This window comes from Eumetopias jubatus, unplaced genomic scaffold (genome assembly GCF_037043125.1).
Source record: "Eumetopias jubatus isolate StellerSeaLion01/CBP00866 unplaced genomic scaffold, mEumJub1_p1.0 scaffold_10, whole genome shotgun sequence".
NCBI lineage: Eukaryota > Metazoa > Chordata > Mammalia > Carnivora > Otariidae > Eumetopias > Eumetopias jubatus.
Window position 1 is genome coordinate 27,578,032 of NW_028274816.1, and position 17,030 is coordinate 27,595,061.

Consider the following 17,030-nt stretch of genomic DNA (forward strand, 5'->3'; position numbering starts at 1 on the left):
TCTCTAAGTGGAAATGAGGAATTACCTCAATGCAGTACAAACAGCAAAGAAATGGAAAGTATGAAAGAAAAAGAGACATGGAGGACAGATTCAGATGTTCCAGAAGGAAGGAAAGGGCAGCGTTTGAAAAAACAATAACTGAGACTAAAGCACTATGGCAATGCCCTGAACTAGAGAGAAAAGATAGCCGAATCACTGGAAGAACACTGAAAGAAAAAAATCACTCGTTTGCACTTCATTCCTGACAATTCTGGGTAGGGCCCTGTTCTGTGCATTAAGGAAACAAAGTTTCCCAGGTGACTCTTATGTTAACAGAATAAGAACTAGTTAAGAACTTCTGTGTAATGGGCACGGAATAAGGGACTAATCAATTCTGGAGGTGCACGGTGTTAGGAAAACTATGGAGAGGAGGAAGCATCTGAAGGATCAGGAAGAGCTTCTCGGGAAGACATGGTGCGGAAGGACAAGGTAACCTGAAAGAGGGAAGACAATGAACAGTACATCAAGACAAATGCAGGTAAGGAACTTCCTTTGGGAGAAGGCTGATATAGCTTAGGATAAGCGGGTGATTAGGCTGGAGAGAATGTGAGGAGGCTCATCCCACCAGCAAAGAATTAATTATTAAAATGTTACCTTCCCATTTTCACAATCAGAAAATAAAAACAGTCACCTGAGCATTGCCATACTGCACAGTGGAACAGTAGTTCTTGATGTCAGTCTTGCAAGCTTCATACAGATCTGGTTCCAGACGGATGTCCTCTGTCTGCATGGGAGAGAGCCAGCATGGAAAAAGGAGCTTATTCTATTTTTTTTTAAGATTTTATTTATTTATTTGAGAGAGAGAGAATGAGAGATAGAGAGCACGAGAGGGAAGAGGGTCAGAGGGAGAAGCAGACTCCCTGCTGAGCAGGGAGCCCGATGTGGGACTCGATCCTGAGACTCCAGGATCATGACCTGAGCCAAAGGCAGTCGCTTAACCAACTGAGCCACCCAGGCGCCCCAAAAGGAGCTTATTCTAAACTGGGATGTCAAATGTTCTACATACTCACATGTTGACCGGATCTTGTCTAGTGACCACAACTCTTACCCAGCAAAGCAGCAGCAGTGTGGCCACCACAGCACAAAGAAAGCCTAGATTTAGTTTCAATCCTGCCACTGACTAACTAGATGGCCTTGGACTTTCTTTGCAAAACAAAATGCTGTCACCTGCCCGGCCCCTTCATAGGACTGCTGTGAAATGAAATTAGATCATATGATGTGGAAAACACTTCAGAAAGTCAAAACCATCATATAAATGTAGGGTTCTACTTTTATTACTATTTTATTGAAAGAGCAAGGTTCAAAGCTAGGGACCCAAAGTCTCAATTACAACTGGACATCAAGGCTAGCTCCACTTAAACGTAATTAGCATTGAATCACTCCCGCCCTTTGGGAAAATCTGGTAATGCACCTTTTGCGATATTATTGGTGGTCGGTATTCATTACTAGATTTTGCTTAGATTGAGGTGAAGTAAGTATGATTCACAATACAGAACATATTAAACATACTTTTAGCTGTTTTCTTAACATGGTTTAACCTCAAAAGTAAAGTAAGAAGTTTCCTTTTACAGTGCACACTGCAGCTGACTTGCCAACAGCTGTCTCACCTCAGGATCTATAAGCTCGTCAGTGCACGGCACTCCCCTGGAGACTGCTGTTAGTCAGGGAGTGGGCACAGATCTCAAACTGAAAGATGAAAATTGAGGGAGGGGTGCTTGGGTGGCTCAGTCAGTTAAGTGTCTGACTTGGGATTAAGCCCCGCGTCAGGCTCCCTGCTCAGCGGGGAGCCTGCTTCCTCTCTCTATGTACCCTGTATCGCCCGGCTCATGCTCTCACTCTCAAAAAACAAAAACAAAGAAACCACACACACACACACACAGACACACACACACACACAGACACACACACACACACACATGCTCTCACTCTCAAAAAACAAAAACAAAGAAACCACACACACACACACACAGACACACACACACAGACACACACACAGACACACACACACACACACACACACACACACACACACACACACTGAGGGAAGGATCTTGCTACAGGCTGTCAGGAAGGGAGGAGGTTTTTCCTGCTCTACTTTGCTGCTGGAGATGGAATGTTGGAGCAGGTGGCTCACCTACTGCAGGCAGCCACTGTGAGGGAACCCACCTTGCAATGAAGCTGGTGCCACAAACAGCAGAGACAATAGGGAGAGACCCTCGATCCCTGAGGGCATTACTGATGCAAAGACTGTAACACATTCTTACAGCTGAACTTCCAGGGACACGTGGTCAAAATATTTTATCGGTTAGGAAAAGTGAAGCAAGAAGCTGTCACATGGCAAATTTTAGCACAAGGCTCCAAGTCTTAACAATCATAGTAGTGGTTAAAATCTTCCAATTTGCCCTCACCCTTCACCCAACTTTCTAGAGCCTGCCCCTGTGTTTCTGGGCCCCAGAGCCCATGCTACGAGGCGTTACCATCTCTAGCTCCTCCACCCGCAGCTGCTTGCGGCACTTCAGGGACACCCTGTGCTCCTTGGCCTCCTGAAGAGTATCATTGCGCACGGTGGTGCTCAGGCAGATCACCACGTCCACCCTGCCAAGGAAAGGAGAAGGCTGAGACTGGCTGGAGCCACACGAGGGCAGAGAGCCCAGAGCAAGGCTGGGGCACGGGCTGGATCACCACCCCAGAGTGCATGACCCCCTTTACCATGCTTCTGAATGCCCTTTCTAGAAGTCCCACTGTGTTTACAGAGCACTAAAAGCAGTAATCTGACTATGTATGTTACAAACGTCTGAAGGCAGACTACATTCCTGACTGGCAGGGAGGACAGAGAGGCGACATATATGCAAGGACAGTTCAATGCTTGTTTTGTTACAAACATGTGACCAGGGGGGAATGCTGCTCTTAACGTGTTTTTGATGAAAGGTGAAATTCATTTCTGAAGGGTACAGAAACCTAAGCAAAATGGGAACTTGGTTTATACGAGTGAAATGTGTTCTAGAAATGTGCCTTTGCAGGGGTGCCTTGTCATGATCCCAGGGTCCTGAGATCGAGTCTTGCCATCAGGCCCCCTGCTTAGCAGGGAGCCTGCTTCTTCCTCTCCTACTCCCTCTGCTTGGTTCCCTCTCTCGCTGTGTCTCTCTCTGTCAAATAAATAAATAAAATCTTCATAAAATCTTCAGATTTTATTTATTTATTTGACAGAGAGAGGGAGAGCACAAGTAGGGGGAGCGGCAGGCAGAGAGAGAGGGAGAAGCAGGGAGCCCGATGCACGTCACAACCTAAGTCGAAGGCAGATGCTTAACCAACAGAGCCACCCAGGCGCCCCTAAATAAATAAAAACTTAAAAAAAAAAAAAAAAGAAACGTGCCTTTGCAAAAGAGTGAGATGGAAGAATTGGGGCAGCCATGCTGTGAAAGCTCATCACTTTCCTCATTGAGACCTAATTCTTAAATGAATCAAGTTTTTGTTCCTTCACTAGACCTCTTAACTCAGTACAAGCCCCTGCTGCTCTCCGAAAGAGCTGACATCATGGAATGATGTTGGGAGGAAGTGAGTTAACCTCTCATTCACACTGCAACTTGCTCCTCTAAGTGTGCAATCTGAATCTGCTTCCTCAGTCAGACAGCCTGAACCTGGGAACATTAAAATTGGCCCTTTAGCCTCCAAACCTCTCCACGTCAGAACCACCTGTGCCCCGTGGCTCCAGGCAGCTATAAAGATGATCTGGCCACACAATCCAAGTGCTTGGCCACACCACCACAAGAGTGTGCCGGCCTCCAAGGCTAATCCTACCAGAACACAGGATATTTGTCCAGACTTTAGGGAAGCAGAAAGAATCAAGTAAAAGCTACATACTTCTTTTTTATGTTGGGGCAAAGTTTCAACACATCCTCCTTGCAGGCCATTTTAAACTTGTAAGAGAAACGAAAATCCTTCATCTGCACCTGAGAAAGATGATGAGAAAGAAAATCAGCAGCTCTCCAGCAAGTTCCAATCAGCAGTGCGCACAGAGACTGCAAAAGCCTGCCTTCTAGGCCCTGTGCAACTCACCTTCCGTCTCAGGCTTCAGGACGTGCCCACCTCCCCAATCCTCCCTCTGCTATGGCCCCTCTGGCTTCCCTACCATTCCAATCACGCTGCTCCCTCTGCCAAAAGGGCCCTTCTCCCAGATCTCCCACGGTCTGCTCTGTCACCTCCTTGGCCCTTCTAATCAAACACCTCCTTCTGAAGCCCTCTTTCTCCTTCACCCTGCAGCCCGTAGGTGGCTTTACTTTTCTTCATAGGCCCACCTGAGACTGTATTTATGTGTAAACGTGTTTTTGTGTCTTTCTCTTACTAGAACATAGAATTGACAAGGGCAGGGCTTGTCTGCCCAAGGAGCCCACTGTCTCCAGTGTCCTCAGAGGCCCTCATTATCATTTGGTAAAGGTAAATGATAGGCCAAAGGCCCCAAGAAGAGGTCAATTTTACACAGATGACAGATTTCATCCTCCTACGAAGGAAGTGCTTGCTTTACCACAAATCACTTCCTTTAGATCTGTGCCAACTTTGAAGAGTACAGTTTAACCTTCTTTGGATGTCACACCTGGTATGGTAGTATGATTTAAAAGAGAATAAGGCTTAGGGTCTAGTGTACTGATAGACATTTGGACTGCTGCACTGAACAGAGACACAAAAGAGCAGATCCCACTGACACTAGCTGTGTAAGCAAAGGCTAACATACCTTACAAAAGCAAGCAATGTGACTCATCTCTATTCCCACTGAGCTGCGCATTCCCTAAGGGTATAGACTCCATTTTATTTAGCACTGCAATCCCAGAGCCTACCATTGTTCCTGGCCATCGTGGATAAAGACCACATTTTTTGAGAACTGGAAAAGAGAAAGGAATTCAGAACCACCCAAGCAGCCAAGACAGGGTTTGCCTGGCATTACTGACCAGCTGGAAGTGGGTGACTCCAATGGCACACTTCTCATTCATATCCTTCTGGTGTTTGTTCTGAATAAGACACTCCATCAGGTCCCCAGAGTCAATCTGGTTATCTGCCACATCCTGGGGAAGGCAATGCACACTTATACTTCATTTCTAATAATTAATGAACAAATCTTACACCCCAGTTCATAAAAAATGAAAACTAGACTGATTCTAGAGCCTTCCCCAACATGATACATCATAAATTATATCAAAATCAGCCTGAGAAATTACAAGGGATAAACATTCCGTGGACTAAAAGTTGCAGAGCAAGTTGCCCCACACAAAGCTCCAACAAAAACATATACTGTGCAGGGCTTTCGCTCCTTTCCCCCCATAACGCCAGCAGCTGGCTTTCAGGATCACACCCAACATTGCCTCCTGATGGTCAGACCCTTATGGTTCCTCCATGGTTTCACCCCCACAATTTAGCTAGTTCAATAAGTGAATCAAGTAATAGAGTAACAGAATTCATCCAACTGACAAGGAGAAGCTATTATCACTGCTAACAAACCCTGAGCTGATTACTGGAAGCAGCTCAGCAGTGCTCAGGAGGGCCTGCCCCACCCCTATGAAGGGCATCTCTACAACTGCCGCTAAGTACATACCAGGGCATCCACCAAGCATAATCAGGTAAGGTTTCCCAGGATGGTGGCACCCCCTCTTAATTTGTTTACATTTTCAACTTTAACTTGTCAATCTATCACTTAGGAGTCATGTATGCTGCAAAGGTTAAGTGCAATATACTTGAGGGTCAAAGTCCTAGTGAATTTGGTTCTGTTCCTCATCTGTTTCTCCACACATTACTTACATGGCAAAAGTTCTGAATTATGGGCTCACAGGCTCTCATCAGCAAAGCTTCTATTTGAATGTCCTGTAGAAGATTAAACATAGTAATAATTCTGCTTTAGAAAGAGCTAGTTGTGGCAAGAGTGGCAGTTTGTGTTTCTGAATCAATAGCAACTGATGGGCAAATAATTCTAGATGTAGTCTTTAGGTTAGATAGCCCCGGCACAGACAGAATTGTTCCTCCATTACATTCTGAAAGGCAAGTTTATCTAGAAGCAGATACCCCTCGAGCCTGAGCAAAAAAGAGAAGGCAGAATTAAGAACAGTGCAGAGAAAAAACATTTAACAGTAATACCAGAGTTCAGCCTTTGGAGTTTTTCCAAATGGCTAAGCAGTTCAAAATGAAAATACGAGTAAATGACATCTGTCTTTAGTTTATAAGCTCATAAAACAGATGACAAACCACTGCCTCTGGGGAATACACACAAACGTCTTTAAGCAGACAGTAACCTCTGTGCAGCACTAGCTGCTGAAATAACATCTTCCTTTAAAAAGTGACACACCCCAGAATGTCCTCATAAGCTCACAAGGACAATGAGAATGGGAGAAGGCAGATGACAGAAGATGAAAGAAAGCAATAAACTTTTGAAAAATAGAAAGAAAAAAAAAGACTAGTTGGGAAATGTAATTTTACATATTGCCAATTTTGGCAATTCAAACGGTTCTAAAAGGCTTAAGATAAAAAAAAAAAAAAAGAGCAATCCCCCACTTCCCTGATTTCTGCCCCCAAAGGACAATTTTAACATTTTTAGCTGCTCCCTCCCCAGTAATGCTCTCTGTATTTCTAAATAATATGTCTATGCTTATGAGACTTTCTAATTTCTTTTTTAATATTTCTGTGGGTTTCTGGATGAAACAGGGATAAACAAACGTATTCGGTCTTCCACGTTTAAGTCGAAGTCCCAGGCTTTTCTTTTATTATTGATGACACAAACATTACCAGATGACCTAATTGAAAGAGCTAAGATAAGAGAACAGGAACAGGAATGCTTGGACTAGTTTTGCATGTGATTAAGAGATCTGAAGCAAAGCCGCTATCTTTTCTTAAAGGGGAGGAAAAAGATTGGTCTAATCACTGTGATAATTCTAATTTACGAAGAAAACCAAAGGGCTAAGTATATAGAATAGTTCTCTGGAGAGATGAGGAAAGGGGTTCAGGAAGCAACACAATATACAATATACTTCTTTGTAAAGTCAACGGAGGCTGTGGGCACTTTCAGGGGCCGAGAAAGGGCAGGACTGAGAAAAGAGGATGGGCCGCTGATAGGATGCCCGCGGTCTATGAACTGCAAGCCGCTTACCTCGGATTCTAACTCGGTGAGGTTGCCGACTATATCTCTGCACTCTACAGCCAGGTCGTCAAGGTGGTCCTGGAGGCACTCAAGCTCCTGCAAATAAGAAAGCAATCCCTTGGCATTTTTCAATTATATAAATGATCAAGGGAAGCCAAGAGAACAGTGTCTACCTCCTTTTCAGTGGTCCTCCTTATCTTTTCTTTTTAAAACTATTTCACTGAACAGAACACTAAAGCTTTATTTGAGTCCCCAGACCGGGACTGTTGAGAAGATAAGTACTTGATGTAACAGGGTGGTTAAGAGGGTCAAGGGGGGTACAATAGCCATACAAATCCTCCAGAAGGCCAAATCGGTAAGTCCACCAAGAATCCATGTTCAGATGTCCTCAGCGTCCAAAAATTTTATCAGGCCTTTATTCTATTCCATCAACAACCTGTCATACCATTTTTTTAAAATCTGTGTTTTGATATATTTGCTCCCATTTTAAATCTGCATGTCGATAATAATCAGTGAACAACAGATTCACAGTAGAAACACATGGAATATTTTAAGACTCTTCATGAGCAAAGTAGGTCGGGACCCAAGGTCCAAAACCCAGCATAGAGCTGAGAGCTCCTGCAAGTCAAACCTGGGATTCTAGCCTTGGCCCACACAGAAGGATTCTGAGGGAAACTGCAAAGCAAGCGAGCACACTAGGGTTTGGGCATCTAAAAGCTATCTTGTCTGGGCTTTGGAACCTGACCTGGAGTGACCCTGTAGCAGCAATCCATTACTATTCCTTTTAGAAACTTAGAGGCTTTAAGTAGAACAGAAGCTCACTTTCCCAAAGCATATCAATAGCTATTTCTCGGCAAAGGGCTCTCTATTAAAGGATCAAGTTTAACTTAGTATTCTGCAAGAATCTCTGTTTTAGAATTAGAATAGGAACGGACAAGCAGGGTTGTAGGAGTTATAAAATGGCCAGAAAGGGTGGGGGAACCCCTGAAGGAAAATGCATTAAACCTTTGGAGTAAGAGAAATGGCTAAGGGAAAAAATCCATTCACAGAATCCTTTCCTAAGTGGAGCTTCACAGTGATGGGCTGCAATACAGTGCAGCCTTCTCAATGTTACTCTGAAGGGGTGTGAAAGGAAACCGTTTTCTGGGATTCCATATGACCACATCCTTTGTTTCGTTAGACAAAGGCATCAGAAAGTTCAACTGCAGGCACTTTCTCACAATAAACTTGACAGAACTGCAGCAGGCCCAGGAAGCAGACTGCTGAAAATGATACTGGCAGGGCTAACAGATCTGAGTAGTGAGCCATGCCGCTTCTTAAAAATGCCCAAATCCTGCTCGTGGTGAGTTGTTGGTAGTTTAATCCCAGAGGGTGTTTTGGAGTAGTAAGAGTGGAACTTGGAAACATGAGTTCACACCTTGTTCTAGTATTACTCGAGCTTTAAACAAGTAGTTATTCCTTGATGCTTGGTTTCCCTGCCTTAAGACAGAAGACAAGCTCCCTCCTAACTTAATTTGCTAGAATGTACTAATGTAGCTTTTCTATGTTTTAAACCAGGCACAAAGTCTTTAGGAACCATTCACAGAATGCATGTAATTCTTGGGGGGCCCTTCTTCTCTACACTTTCCTGTATGGAGAGGTTCTAAGACAATGGACTGGATGTCTGGCTAGGATTAGACCTGATTATTAGGTAAGGAAGTCAATACACTTCACTCCCATGGGCCTCAATTTGGTCAATTACTAAATGGAAAAAATAATTCCCATTCCTACATATCTTGTAGGACTACTGTAGGGCATGCACACTATTCACGCATGTTAGTATTTGTATATGTTTATGTTGATACCCTGACTTCCCTCAAAAGGAGTTTAATGTACCTTATTAAGGTAAGAAAAAAAAGGCAATATAAAATAAATTTAAAACAAGTTAAAAAATAGGAAAAGAAAATATGGTAAAGAAAGTGGGATGGAGCTAGCAGTAAGCTTGGTACACAAATGTCTACCATAAAATCTTAGATACTTGCTACAGGCAGGCCATACCTTTGGATCCAGTTTTTTAAGAGGCAACACAAAGAGGGAAAATAATCATTTCCAAAATACAGTAACCATAATAAACCAAATGCTTTGGAAAAGTATAATTATTCCTGACATAGAGACCAAACAGAAAATTTTCCTTAGGATTTCTTATGAAGAAGACATTGAATAATGTAACAAAAATAGAGATGCATTTTATGGTGTTTGTACTCTATGTAAAATGTTCATCATGAATATTATTATTATTGTTACTACTACTATAAGGGAAACAGGGATAGCCATGTCAGCTACCTGTCCGGTCTCTGTTTTTTCACTGCACCATTTTCCCAAATCAATCAGGCACTTATCCTGGAGGGCAGGATCTAGCTTAACATCCATGGCACGTTGGTGTAGGATCCTTTGAACTTCAGCTCGGCACTCCCGAGACAGCTACATAAGAGAGAATAAGCAAAATACTTTAAGAGTACCAGAACCAAGACAAAAAGACACTACATAAAGGAAATCTGTTGTCAGGAAACTAATAATGTTACAGTTATTTGTACAAACTTTATACCCCCAATCTCGTCCAAAGTGAGGATTAAATCTCCTAGGAGGCTTCTACAAACCCCTACCTCTAGGAAGGAGATCGTACATTCAACATTTTCTAATATACTGAATGAAACAACATCCTTTTCTCAGAGTACGTGGATAAAAAGTGAACCGGATTTAAATTTTTTGTTTAGCATAACTAATCTGCTACTACTCCATGAATGTAGAGTAGAATACCAGCTCCTGTTCAGGACAGAACGTGCAGTTGGGTCAGGAACACTGAATTCAAATTTATCTAAACTCCGAACAAGCCCAAAAGCCATCTGTACCCTGGTTAAGAGTTTCTAATGGATCTTTAAAGCTAAATGAAGTTAGGGCAGCAATATTTAGTTGTCTATTTGTCATTTAGATTTTAGTAATTTAAAGAAAAAACTGGAAATGTCCCCTAACATTCTGTTGAAATACTTTGTTGAAAACGTAAAATCAGATGGAAAGCTGGTAAAGCAACTCTGTGGACACTCACTGAATGAAGTTCCCAGAAGTGCAGCAACCCTTCCCTGCCAGATACACTGCTAAAGTTTCCTATGATGGCAGAAATCAGAACAATACATAGCAAACTAATTAAAAAACAAATGGTTAACAAGAAGAAATGAAGTCAATATTGAGTGCATACCCTCCTGCCCTGTTCCTCAGTGCGGTAGGCGTGTCTATACAAGCAAGAGAACACAGCTCCAGGAGGCATAAGTTCACTGGTTTCATTCCAACCATGGGTGTGGCAAAGACGAGATGCATCTCCCTGGCACTTGCGGTATAAGACAGGGTCCAGCCTATAAGGTTAAGAGTTAAAAGATATTCCTGAACTTTGTTCTTCAGGAACAGACAGTGGTCAATCGGTACAAGTCTGGTGACCTTGGTGTAGAAGCTTTAAGTTCCACTTCAAGGAGGCCATGGTGGCTACATAAGATGCACAACATTACAGCAGACTCAGCACTAACATGCCCTGGCTGAAAGGAGACAATGAGGCCTGTAGCCATCACCAGACAGTTCACAACTCTTCACTCAATACTGTTTCTCTAAGCGTGAATGAAATTCAATTCTATCTGTTATACGAGATTCAATAAGATCAGGAAATGGCAAGATAAACAGAATCTCCCACTCAACTTGCCTTCTAGTCAAACTGTTCTTCTTTTTCCCATGCCAGGTAAGGCAGTTATATTTTTAGTTTGCTTGAATATGTTTATTAACTTAAAAAAACTTGACATTTAACTTTGAACTCTGGAGACAATGGATTAAAGCCATGAGCCTGCTGCTTCTACAGATCAGACCGATGGATGCTTAATTCTATCCACATCATAATGTCGACTTTGGGGGAGAGCTACTGAATGGAAGGAGAAAGGCTAACACTTAATGAGTACCTTTTTTTTTTTTTTTAAATATTTTATTTATTTATTTGAGAGAGAGAGAGAAAGAGTGCACAAGAGGGGGTAGGGTCAGAGGGAGAAGCAGACTCCCCACGGAGCAGGGAGCCAGATGTGGGACTCGATCCCGGGACTCCAGGATCATGACCTGAGCCGAAGGCAGTTGCTTAACCAACTGAGCCACCCAGGCGCCCTAATGAGTACCTTTTAAGCCTGTGAAGCATTTTTTGATCATGGGTGAAGGAGTTATAGAAGAGGAAATAAGATGATTTTGATTACAGCAATAAACTCAATAAACCCTGTTATTTTGGTTTAGATGGCCTGAGAAAGTACAGAGAAATAACCACACAGTTTTCTTCAGTTCTTTCCAGAGCTAATTTGAGGGAACAGAAATAAAAATACATTGAATCTGGGGTGCCTGGGAGGCTCAGTTGGTTAAGTGTCCAACTCTTGGTTTAGGCTCAGGTCACGATCTCAGGGTCATGAGATCAAGCCCCACATTGGGCTCTGCACTCAGTGTGGAATCTGCCTGAGATTTTCTCCCTCTCCCTCTGCTGCTCCCCCTGCTCGTGTGCTCTCTCTCTCAAAATAAAAATAAATAAAATCTTAAAAAAAATAAACTGAATCTTCTGAATCATCCCTTTCTAGTAAAGTATGTGAGTAATATATTCAATCACCAGAAAACTCCAGCGGCTAGGAAGCAGCTGAGCTTCCATGGGAGCAACAGGTAACAGCCAGCTTCTCAAGTGGCCAGGTACCGGCTGCTCTGGGGGTGGAAGGCAAACTAAAACATGGAAAGGGGAGGGCAGTGAAGCCAGTCAGTTATAGTGATTCTGACTATAACAGATCCTTCGCCTATTTCACCCCACCCCCACCCCTGCTTTTGGCTAACAGTATGAGAAGAGAATTAGAGAATCAAGTTGTCACTTATTGGTAAGAGCCTCATAAGATAGAAAATTCAGTAACTTTGAATAGTTAAAGAAATAAAAACAAATTCCCATACCCAGTGCAAATCAGTAAAAATAAAAACGCACTATTATCTCTTAGATACCTATCTGAAGATGCTTCTGCTGCCCCACAGGTGCCCAAGTTCTTTGAGGATGGATGTCTGTGGTATCAGAAACATGTGACTCTGACTTCCAAAGCTGTAGTGAATGGGGACACATGGGGCAGACCTGCAAGGGCTGCCTCAGCTTTTAGATACAATTCTGAAAGCAAGAAAGGTTCTTCAGGGGATTGGAGCGTGTCAGCCATCCCAGAACTTAAGAAAAACATATTCTTACTGATTATTTCAAACCATAGAGGAGATACTGACTAAACAGGAGAACAGGCTGAGGCTTACACTTGACTCTGGCTTCAAAATACTCACTTCCAATCTCGAGAGATGAAATACTGCAGTTCTAATAGACGGTGCTCACAATCTTCCACCATTTTCTCTGTGTATAAGTGTTCCATCAAGCACGAGAGGATCCTGGGCATAAAACAAGGATGAAATTCTAACAACGGGTTTGGAACTCTCACATCAGTAGTATTTCCCTGGTCTGCAGAAAAGGCCCTTGAGCTATTTTTGAGGGCAGTTGGGGATTTACTTCTCTGAGAATAACTCCAATTAACTTAGTCTGATAGTGACTATGCCTTCTCTCAACTTCAGGGCCACACGGCACTTGGGACTTGGCTTGCATAAGATCTGTGTGCAGTTGCTTTATTTTCAACTGTTTACTAGAAAAATTTTCCAACACATACAAAAGTACAGAATCCTAACAGCCACCTTCCCTTCCCATAGCTTTATCAACCTATGGCCAAGTTTGTTTTAATTCTACACCTCCCTCGCTGATATTCTGAAGCAAATCCCAGATACCATATCATTTTGTTCATAAAATCTTGAGCATGTTTCTCTACGAAGACATAATACCATAATCCACCAAAATAAATTACTTTTAAAAATCCTTCATGTCATGTGATATCCTATTAGTTTTCAAATTTTTTTTTGCAATTATAACTTTTTATGTGTTCGTTCAAACCAGGACCCAGAAAAGGTCCACACACTGCATCTGATTGATAGTATCTTCAAATAATTTTCAGCTGTAGCAGTTCTCCCCTTCCCTCCCTCACCCTGACCCCTAATGCTTGATGCAGTTATTTTTATATTGGTAAATATTCTTTTTTTTATTGGTAAATATTCTTAGTCTTCACTGTGTTTGTCTATCTTCTCCAACTGTACAAAAAGCTTTAAAGAAGAATACCTTTTATTAATCCCCCGCCACAGCATGAAGAGCAGGAGTATATGCATAGCAGCAGGATGACAAACATCAACTGCACTCATTTTATTGTTGGGTACTGCCGGCTGCGGGCTATAAAGATTTCTGCAGAATGGGAAACCTGTTCTTTACTTGCAACCTGGTTTTAAGAGCTGTTTGTGCATCATATGGAATAAAACTACTGCATGAGATTCAAATACTTTATTATAGCATTTTATAGCTTTCCTAAATCTTGGATTCAACTTCAGAGTTCATTTTGTCCATGATTACATCCTCCAACCACCACATTTGTTTTTTATTTCAACTATAATTAATGAATTTTTAATAATGATCAAGTAGCCAATGTGGCTAATGAGTCAATACACAAATAGGATGAAAGTATAGAGACAAAGTATGTGTCACTTTATCCTGAGTGTTTCTCTCTCTTGTTTTTTATTTGACCATTAAATGGAATTAATCAGTTACCTAATGTACAGGCCCATACATGCTTAGTCACAGTCATCACAAAGCTGGGTCTAGGTATCTACATCATGGATGAGGCAGAGCTGAGGTCTCAATTCCAGTATCATTTTAAACAAAAGTTGCTATGTGTTTCTGTTTATCACAATTTTAGTTAAGATGTTCAAACCATCCAAAAGTCATTTCAAGGAATGTTCCCGATGCTACACTGCCAAATAAAATACAATATGAATCAATACCCCAAATAAGATAACCTACATTGGGTCTCCCGATCTTATGTGTTTGCAGGCTGTCTGTATTACAGATTCACAAGCTTCATTCAGAGCTCTATCAATGCGGTAATCTGCACCAGGGTCAGTCTCCTGAATCAGTGTTTGCAGCTGGATTTAAAAAAAATTAAGAAAGGAGAAAGTCACTTACACATCAGGGAAGAGCAATGTCATCTCTTCAAATAGTTACCAGGTCTGGTACATCACAGTGGACTTTGAACAAGGCACTACAATTGTCACTGGCCAAGCCCAAGAGCTCCTGCCAAATACTTTCCAAATGGTTTCTCTGTCTTGAGTGCAAGTTCTTCTGTTTTAGCCATGGTGGGGGATTGCTTGCCTACCTGTCTGGACCATCCCTGGACATTTGCAAACCAAAAGGTCTTTACAATATAAAGCCTTTTCCTGCCTTTTCCTTCAGGTCGGCCTGATTGTTAATCAGATTGCTAAATCTGACACGGCCAAGTCGGAATTGAGTGGAGAAGGGTAAACAGAAGACATTTCCAGTTAGAAACCTATTTGGGGGGTGCATGGGTGGCTCAGTCGTTAAGTGTCTGCCTTTGGCTCAGGTCATGATCCCGGGGTCCTGGGATCAAGCCCCACATCAGGCTCCCTGCTCAGTGGGAAGCCTGCTTCTCCCTCTCCCACTCCCCCTGCTTGTGTTCCTGCTCTAGCTGTGTCTCTCTCTATCAGATAAATAAAATATTAAAAAAAAAAAAGAAACCTATTTGGGTCATTAAGAATCTAGAATTTGAATTTTGATGCCACTACATTGGCATTAAAACAAGCATGCTCCAAGTTATTAAAAACAGAGGAGAGATTTCATTTAACTTGAAAGAAATATCAATTACAAAAACCAAGAATACAATAACTCCCATTTTTCCTCAATTATCTTTTATACAACCAAGAGGTAAACCACGGCTTGCTCGTTATATATATCCAGAAAAATACTTGTCATCATACAGTTAAAAATGAGGGTATTTTCTTTAACATTTACTTCTGCTTGGTCCATCCTCTGTCCATGGAACAAAGTCAAAGCATGAGAAGATGTGCCTCTTTTCTCCTGTCTTTGAGGAGATCTTATGCAAGCTGGGGCACAGAAAAAAAAGCTCAAAATTAAGGATCAGAAGACCTGAGTTCTATTAATAGTTCTGGCTCTGCCAGATATCAGCTCTGAGAACATGGGCATGATTAACCTCTAGCTGCAGTTTCTTGAACTGAACAGGATTACAAGAAAGAGTAATATACAGGAGAAGGCTGTATAAATAGCAAAGCATTCTATGTATTAAAAGATCATTATTAGTACAGATGGATAGCAGATGGTGTTTTGGGGTGGGAATCTTAAATAACAGAAAGCAAATTCGGAAACTATAATCTTTCTGGTTTGGGTTTCCTTTCTTCCAAGTTAAAGAACTAGAGCCCTTTTTGTGTCACAGATTTAGCCTCCGGAGGAGAGCATTTGCTGATCCTCATACACGTGACCTACAGTCCCACAGGGGCTCATATGAAAGCAATGATCCCATCACACACTGATCAGGGAACACACATCACAAGGAAATGAAGAAAGAAAATCCCAATTCTGTCTATCTGAAAATCAACAATCAAGAGGAGGGAAACAGAAAAGATTTCCAATATTCTGGGATGGAAGTTATTTATACCAATTCTTGATGGCAATTTGGAGAAGCTACAAAATGCTGTGGTTAGTTGATAGATCACTACCAGTTTTAGTAATGATGCTTGCTGACAAAGACCAAAACATTTACACCTTCTTCTGAGGGAAGCTGTAAGTATCATGGGAATCCGGAACTCTCTGCAAGAGGTGTATTGGTTAAATATCTACAAGTGACAGGCAAACCTTGAGAATTCACAATGAATGCACCAGACTGCAGCTCCTGAAAGGAGACAATGAATGCCCTACAGACTCTTGTGGGCTAACAGCTCAAGGGATCATTGCCACTCTGGAATCCAGGGACAGCAGTGTAGGAAATAAACACTAAGAACATGAATTGCTACATGATTGTATATCCATTCCAGCCCCTGACTGCTCAGGAAAAACCTGGGGAAACGCTTCTGACAAACGATCAGTCTAGAGAATACACTGCACAGTCATCTTTGGCCAGAGAGAGACTGGGTCCAGAGGCGCTCAGTCATAACTGAAAAGAATTTAAGAGGTTCATGATTATGGTACAACTGGAAAAGTATGTACTCATTAAGATAAAAATTATCCACGTGTTTCACAGTTTACTATTTGTTGAGAGATCACTGAGTCAAAGCATCATCAAGCACAGAACGGGGAAAATCAGAGGCCAACCACAGACAGGCACAGAAGATTACTCTGTTAAGGAAGTGAACTTTGAAAAAGAAAGAAAGAAACCTACTCAAAATAAATTATTTCAAAACATTCTTCCACTTGATTGAGGATGGATAATGTAGTGGAAGAAGACTAAGGAAAATATTCTCCCTTTGGATAATTTACTCCTTCAATATTTGTGAGCAAAGACTAAAAAAAATGAAGTGTTTATTTCCCAGTTGTCTAAACTTAATGTGGGCAAAACCATGTACTTCATTATTTGAGACTAACCTCTAGGTTTAGAACCCACTTTTCTTCTAGGCACAAAGGATGAGATGGGCGGTCCTTATTTATCTTTCAAGTTGACTCACTAGTTCTTAACAAACTACATTTTAAAAAGCCCTGGAGGTAGATGCCGTGAAATAAAGTTAAGCCAATTTCTCCTCTTTTTTCTGTACACCTTGGTAAAAGTGTAGCTTCAGTAAAAAGACAGTTTTATTCATGACCACCTCCCTCTCCTTTACATGCTGCATAAAGGATGAGATGCAAATATGGGCTGTCTTGATTCATTCTTGGTCTGAGGCCCATACATATTGTCACAGAGGTTTCCTAGGATAATCACCA

The 17,030-nt window shown here is 41.9% G+C and overlaps 1 protein-coding gene across 2 annotated transcripts in view; it reads right to left on the reverse strand.

Annotated features, from left to right (window-relative positions):
• Nucleotides 1–17,030, reverse strand: part of GLG1 (golgi glycoprotein 1) — a 148,202-nt gene that overhangs the window by 11,542 nt on the left and 119,630 nt on the right. For both annotated transcript variants that reach the window (XM_028092855.2, XM_028092884.2), the window contains exons 9-18: nt 14,109–14,230; nt 12,503–12,604; nt 10,389–10,542; nt 9,479–9,616; nt 7,166–7,252; nt 5,827–5,889; nt 4,983–5,096; nt 3,901–3,989; nt 2,517–2,634; nt 671–763 (exon numbers count right to left, since the gene is read on the reverse strand). In XM_028092855.2, the coding sequence (XP_027948656.1) occupies nt 671–763; nt 2,517–2,634; nt 3,901–3,989; nt 4,983–5,096; nt 5,827–5,889; nt 7,166–7,252; nt 9,479–9,616; nt 10,389–10,542; nt 12,503–12,604; nt 14,109–14,230 (1,080 nt within the window). The remainder of the gene's footprint in view (nt 1–670; nt 764–2,516; nt 2,635–3,900; nt 3,990–4,982; nt 5,097–5,826; nt 5,890–7,165; nt 7,253–9,478; nt 9,617–10,388; nt 10,543–12,502; nt 12,605–14,108; nt 14,231–17,030) is intronic.